The following is a 7463-nucleotide window of genomic DNA, read 5'->3' on the forward strand; positions in this document are numbered from 1 at the left end:
TTTATATTTTTATTTATTTATATATATATTTTGTTTGCCTTCACCTCCCTTATCTCACCTCACTTGCTCACATTGTATATAGACTTATTTTTCACTGTATTATTGACTGTATGTTTGTTTTACTTTTACTGTATGTTGTTGTATGTGTCGAACTGCTTTGCTTTATCTTGGCCAGGTCGCAATTGTAAATGAGAACGTGTTCTCAATTTGCCTACCTGGTTAAATAAAGGTGAAATAAATAAAAATAAATATGGCAGGCAAAAACCTGAGAAAAAAATCCAACCAGGAAGTGGGAAATCTGAGGTTTGTAGATTTTCAAGTATATGCCTATCCAAGATAGTGTCTATGGGGTCATATTGCACTTCCTAAGGCTTCCACTAGATGTCAACAGTCTTTAGAACCTTGTTTCAGGCTTCTACTGTTAAGGGGGAGAGAATAAGAGCTGTTTTACTAAGGGGTCTGGCAGAAGGCCATGAGCTCAGTCAGGCACCCGCCCGTGAGAGGTAGCTGCGTTCCTTTTCATTTCTAAAGACAAAGGAATTGTCCGGTTGAAACATTATTGAAGATTTATGTTAAAAACATCCTAAAGATTGATTCTATACATCATTTGACATGTTTCTACAAACTGCAATGGAACTTTTTGACTTTTCGTCTGGCCTGAGCCTGGTGAATTTGGATTTGTGAACTAAACGCGCGAACAAAAAGGAGGTATTTGGACATAAATGGACTTTATCGAACAAAACAATCATTTATTGTGGAACTGGGATTCCTGGGAGTGCATTCTGCTGAAGATCATCAAAGGTAAGTGAATATTTATAATGTTATTTCTGACATCTGTTGACTCCACAACATGGCGGGTATCTGTATGGCTTGTTTTGGTCTCTGAGCGCTGTACTCAGATTATTGCATGGTGTGCTTTTTCCGTAAAGCTTTTTTGAAATCTGGCACAGCGGTTGCATTAAGGAGAAGTTTATCTAAAGTTCCATGTATAACACTTGTATCTTCTATTTCTGTAAATTAATGTGGCTCTCTGCAAAATCACCGGATGTTTTAGAAGCAAAACATTACTGAACATAACGCGCCAATGTAAACTGAGATTTTTGGATATAAATATGAACTTTATCGAACAAAACATACATGTATTGTGTAACATGAAGTCCTATGAGTGTCATCTGATGAAGATCATCAAAGGGTAGTGATTAATTTTATCTCTATTTCTGCTTTTTGTGACTCCTCTCTTTGGCTGGAAAAATGGCTGTGTTTTTCTGTGACTAGGTGCTGACCTGACATAATCGCATGGTATGCTTTTGTCGTAAAGCCTTTTTGAAATCGGACACTGTGGTGGGATTAACAACAAGTTTATCTATAAAATGGTGTATAATACTTGTATGTTTGAGGAATTTGAATTATGAGATTTCTGTTTGAATTTGGCGCCCTGCACTTTCACTGGCTGTTGTCATATCGATCCCGTTAACGGGATTTCAGCCGTAAGAAGTTTTTAAAAAGTTAGGGTCGTGGATCAGAACACCAGTCAGTATCTGGTGTGACCACCACTTGCCTCATGCAGTCAACACATCTCCTTCGTATTGAGCTGATCAGGCTGTTGATTGTGGCCTGTGGAATTTTGTCCCACTCCTCTTCAATGGCTGTGCAAAGTTGCTGGATATTGGCGGGAACTGGAACACGCGTCGTACATGTCGAGCCAGAGCATCCCAAACATGCTCAATGGGTGACATGTCTGGGGAGTATGCAGGCCATGGAAGAACTGGGGCATTATCAGCTTCCCAGAATTTGGACAATAAACATGAGGTGAGGGGATGGCGGCGAATTAATGGCACGACAATGGGCATCAGGATCTTGTCACGGTATCTCTGTGCATTCAAACTGCCATCGATAAAATGCAATTGTGTTCGTTGTCCGTAGCTTATGCCTGCCCATACCATAACCCCACCGGCACCATGGGTTACTCTGTTCACAACGTTGACATCGGCAAACCGCTCACCCACACGACATCATACATGCAGTCCGCGGTCGTGAGGCCAGTTGGACGTACTGCCAAATTCTCTAAAATGACATTGGAGGTGGCTTATGGTAGAGAATGTTTACATACTGCTTTACTCATTTCATATGTGTATACTGTATTCTATTCAATGCCATTCCGACATTGCTTCAACTAATATTTCTATATTTCTTAATTCCATTATTGTACTTTTACATTTGTGTGTATTGTTGTGAATTGTTAGATATTACTGTACTGTTGGAGCTAGGAACAAGCATTTCACTACACCCGCAATAATATCTGCAAAATATGTATGTGTCCAATAAGACTTGATATGAACTTTCAATTGTCTGGCAACAGCTCTGGTGGACATTCCTGCAGTCAGCATGCCAATTGCACGCTCCCTCAAAACTTGAGACATTTGTGGCGTTGTGTTGTGTGACAAAACTGCACATTTTAGAGTGTCCTTTTATTGTCCCCAGCACAAGGCGCACCTGTGCAATGATCATGCTGATTAATCAGCTTCTTGATATGCCACACCTGTCAGGTGGATGAATTACCTTGGCAAAGAAGAAATGCTCACTAACACGGATGTCAACAAATTTGTGCACAAAATTTGATCGCAATAAGCTTTTTGTGCGTATGGAACATTTCTGGGATCTTTTATTTCAGCTCATAAAACATGGGACAAACATTTCACATTTTTTGTTTATAAGTTTTTTTCAAAGTAGAATATTCATTAATTTGCCCAAGATCATAAGACATGAACATCAGTGATGTATTTTCCTTAACTTGGAGGCAACAGCACATGCCCCTGTCTGTGTGTGTGTGCGCGTGTGTGTTTGTCTTTGTGTAGAGGTTAGCGATGAGGCTAATATAATGACAACTGTCTTCTGGTAGTTGGAAAGGCTTTCCCAAAAACCTTCGACTAAATATTAACTACAATGTAGCCTAAGCCTACCTGGCAGAATTGTATCATGATTATTTGCGTAAATTCAGTAGCCATTTGTTTTCGCAAATTGCAAAACACATGGACGCTAGCGAAACATTGCTAACCAACCAAGCTACACACCAAAATCTACATTTCTTACATCTTTCCCAGACCTCTAAAGTGGTCTACTGATGTGGTTTACGCATTGTTGTGGACTTAGAACAGAGATGGCCAACTGGCAGCCCATTTTGTAGGCCCGAAGATCAATAAAAAATATATGTTTTTTAAGTCAGGGTCTGTCAGGTGCTGTTGCCTTACTGTTGAGAGGTAGAATTTCGAAATTTGGTTGTGCATCAGAGTTTTTTCTCATCATGTCAGTCACTGACTAGTATTGTCATAATACCAGAATATTTACTTTTATACCGATTACAGGTTAAGTACCACGATACCAAACCAATTCCATGGCAAAAAAGGTGCACAGTATAAGACAAAGTCACAGAATGGCACTTGATTCACACGGATAAACTCAGCTACTACGCTGTTCTTTGAGCATATTGAGTTTAATATCATTATATTATCAAATCAAATTTTATTTGTCACATAGACATGGTTAGCAGATGTTAATGCGAGCGTAGCGAAATGCTTGTGCTTCTAGTTCCGACAATGCAGTAATAACCAACGAGTAATCTAACCTAACAATTCCACAACTACTACCTTATACACACAAGTGTAAAGGAGGGATAAAGAATATGTACATAAAGATATATGAATGAGTGATGGTACGAAACGGCATAGGCAAGATGCAGTAGATGGTATCGAGTACAGTATATAATAAATGAGATGAGTAATGTAGGGTATGTAAACATAAAAGTGCATAGTTGTTAAAGTGGCTAGTGATACATGTATTACATAAAGATGGCAAGATGCAGTAGATGATATAGAGTACAGTATATACATATACTTATATTAAGTGGCATTGTTTAAAGTGGCTAGCGATACATTTTTGATCAATTTCCATTATTAAAGTGAGCTGGAGTTGTTAGTATGTTGGCAGCAGCCACTCGATGTTAGTGGTGGCTGTTTAACAGTCTGATGGCCTTGAGATAGAAGCTGTTTTTCAGTCTCTCGGTCCCAGCTTTGATGCATCTGTACTGACCTCGCCTTCTGGATGATAGCGGGGTGAACAGGCAGTGGCCTCGGGTGGTTGTTGTCCTTGATGATCTTTATGGCCTTCCTGTGACATTGGGTGGTGTAGGTGCCCTGGAGGGCAGGTTAGTTTGCTCCCAGTGGATGCGTTGTGCAGACCTCACTACCCTCTGGAGAGCCTTACGGTTGTGGGCGGAGCAGTTGCCGTACCAGGCGGTGATAACAGCCGACAGGATGCCCTCGATTGTGCATCTGTAGAAGTTTGTGAGTGCTTTTGGTGAGAAGCCGAATTTTCTTCAGCCTCCTGAGGTTGAAGAGGCGCGCACACATGCCTAAGATCCCCATACACCAATGCCAAGCATTGGCTGGAGTGGTGGTAAAGCTCGTCCCCATTGAACTCTGGAGCAGTGGAAATGCATTCTCTAGAGTGATAAATCAGACTTCACCATTTGGCAGTCCAAAAAGACAAATCTGAGTTTGGCGGATACAAGGAGAACGCTACCTGCCCCAATGCATGAGTGCCACCTGTAAAGTTTGTGAAGGAGGAATAATGGTCTGGGGCTGTTTTTAATGGTTCTGGCTAGGCCCCTTAGTTCCAGTGAAGGGCAATCAACGCTACAGCATACAAAGACATTCTAACAATTCTGTGCTTCCAACTTTGTGGCAACAATTATGGGAAGGCTCTTTCCTGTTTCAGCATGACAATGCCCCCGTGGCACAAGCGAGGTCCATACAGAAATGATTTGTCGAGTCGGTGTGGAGAGCCCTAACCTTAACCCAATCGAACACCGTTGGGATGAATTGGAATGCCGACTGCAAGCCTAATCGCCCAACATCAGTGTCTGACCTCACTAATGCTCGTGGCTGAATGGAAGCAAGTCCCCGCAGCAATGTTCCAACACCTAGCGGAAAGCCTTCCCAGAAGAGTGGAGGCTAATGCCCATGATTTTGAATGAGATGTTCAACGATGGCTACTGGTAAAATGCATTTAGTTAAGCCAGTTTAAACTGCAACAAATAAGATTGACTGCCACAAATCAGTTGACTGCATTGTGTGGGTATGGATGTGGGTACGCAGACCAGCGAGCCACTGCGGCCTCTCATGATGATTTCCCCCCAAATTTTGTGGCCCCAACACCCATCAAAGTTGCCCATCCCTGACTTAGAACATCAAATGCTGTTGACTTTCTTATAAAAAAATATATATATATTATTTTGAGAGCGAAAACCTGAAAAACCTGAAACCTGGAAGAAACAAAATCAGGCAAAAAATTAAACTTTTATAGGGCCCTAAGTTTAGCCTATGGCAATGTTTTTGCATCCGAGTAAAGCCTGAAATAGAAAACTATCATTCTTACTCAACTGAACAACAAATTGTTAATTAATCATGAGAAACAACTCTCCAACATTATAATTACAGCATATTACCAGAATGTCTCTCTCGCTGTCTCTACTCACACCTGGTCGAGACCTGGTCCCCCTATTCTGCTCAGGCTCCAATTCTTCACCTGAGCTGCTCTCTGTGCATCAGAGTCTACAGCCTCATGCACTGTGCGCAGCACAGCCTGGGCATAGGCTGGCAAACTCCTGGATGTCTTTAGAAGAGGATGGGACTGAGAAGGTTTGCAGTAGGGCAGGCGCCTGGGGTCCTGTGGCTCTGTGTACCGGGTCGGTCTCTGCCCATGGCTGGATCAAAGGGTTTGGTGTCAGCTGGGGGTGAGGGGGACCCGGGGTCTCCCTGCCTGCCTCTTCTTTAGACCCTCCAGCTGGAGGCTGCAGTGGCTAGAAAGGTGGTCCCCTAGCAGAGCCTGGAGTCTCCTCTGGATCCACCCAGCCTGTCCTAACGGGGCTTCTTGTTGGGAGAGAATACCACCGGGTCTGCTCTCTCACTGCCTCCTCCACCATTGCAGTCACAGGCTGCTCCTGGCCTTGGCTCCTAGTCCTTTTGGTCCATGGCTGGGCGCTAGAGCTGTGTCTGTGCTGATGGTGCCCCCCTCCTGCCTCGCTATGCCGGGTGTGGGGACAGCAGAGTTGTACTGGGACATGAGATCCCCCTGGCAGTGTTTTGTAGGTGACTGGGGGATATCATAGCCATCTGGTCCTTGGCCACTGTGCTGACACCGCTTGCTTGAACCACACCGTGGCTATTGTGTTCAGTGACGGGACAAAAATACATGTCTTGTGCACTTGGACAGGCCGCCAGGGATTCTTCAGGTTTTTGTTGAGGAACAGGAGGTTGCACAAGGAACCAGGGCTGGAGAGAAGCACTGTGTTTGTACTGTCCAGCCGAGGCCCGTAGCAGAGGGGACAGGAGTGACTCTGAAACCTCAAGGGGACTCGTGCCAGAGCAAAAAGTGTCCAGACAGGGCGGAGAGGAGAGGTTGAGCCACACCCTCTGAGCATAAGCTGCCCTCCTTCAGGTTCAACTGAGGATCACACTCCATGTTGAGCATTGCCCCATCTGCATCCATGTTGTTGAGGGCGAGAGTGGTCGCCAAGTGGATTCGCGTGGGCGTCTTTTGGAGAGCTTGGTCAGGGCTGGGGCCATTCACTCTTCTCCGTCACACCAGAGGATGTCAGATCGGCCTAAGACTTTCCCCAGAACAAATAATAAAACACATTATCAGCACTTCATGCTCCAAACTGAAAATCAACTAGATATACTAAAAACAGCAAATTATGGGTAGAAACATCCAGGTAGTTGGATACATTAGCTTACCTATAGAGAGAACGACGAAGACAGAAACAAAACATACCACTAGTAGCTGGCACTGTTCACTATTAGCTATCTAACTGCACTGTTTAGTTTACGTCATGGGTGGCAGTGGCTCAAACAAGTCAATGAACTGACAAGGTGGAAACTGATTACATTTACAATTGTCTTACTGCAGAGACCATCCAACCTAATCGTTATTTAGCTAAGTTACATAAATAGCTAGTACCAAACAACAAGGCCGTTGGCAGGCATAAATCAAATAAGTTTCACAGCTTTCTGGAACACACAAATAGCTTATAGACCATCTTCTTTCTACGTTACTAACCTTGGAATGAAAATCGACAGGATCCCGAAAAAAATTATTCCTTGAAGCCTTGGTTTGTGTTGTGACAAGCTAAGCTTTTCCCCTCATTTGACACGGTAACTGTTAACGTTTGGCTAGATAGTTTATCAGAAGATCTTCGGTTGAAAGTCCTTTCTCCGCGGTCCTATTTCCGTTCCAACTGCCATAGTATCCGCAGCTGCTCTGTGTTTGGACATTGAGTAGTTGCCTGAGTGAGTGAGGGTTGGGGGCAAGTCTATGCAAATATCATGCCATCCAGGACCAATTATATTCAGTCGCAGGAGAGTCGGTTGGAACTGTTTTTACTTTCTATGTTTATTCCAATGATT

At 43.4% G+C, this 7463-nt stretch overlaps 1 protein-coding gene across 1 annotated transcript in view; it reads right to left on the reverse strand.

Moving 5' to 3' along the window:
• Nucleotides 1-6120, reverse strand: part of LOC112068966 (KAT8 regulatory NSL complex subunit 1-like protein) — a 35655-nt gene extending 29535 nt beyond the window's left edge. The window contains 3 exon segments of the mRNA XM_070438349.1: nucleotides 5457-5595; nucleotides 5598-5761; nucleotides 5990-6120. Of these exon segments, the coding sequence (XP_070294450.1) occupies nucleotides 5457-5595; nucleotides 5598-5761; nucleotides 5990-6120 (434 nt within the window).
• Between the last annotated feature and the right edge of the window lie 1343 nt (nucleotides 6121-7463).

Source organism: Salvelinus sp. IW2-2015, unplaced genomic scaffold (genome assembly GCF_002910315.2).
Source record: "Salvelinus sp. IW2-2015 unplaced genomic scaffold, ASM291031v2 Un_scaffold803, whole genome shotgun sequence".
Classification (NCBI taxonomy): Eukaryota; Metazoa; Chordata; class Actinopteri; order Salmoniformes; family Salmonidae; genus Salvelinus; species Salvelinus sp. IW2-2015.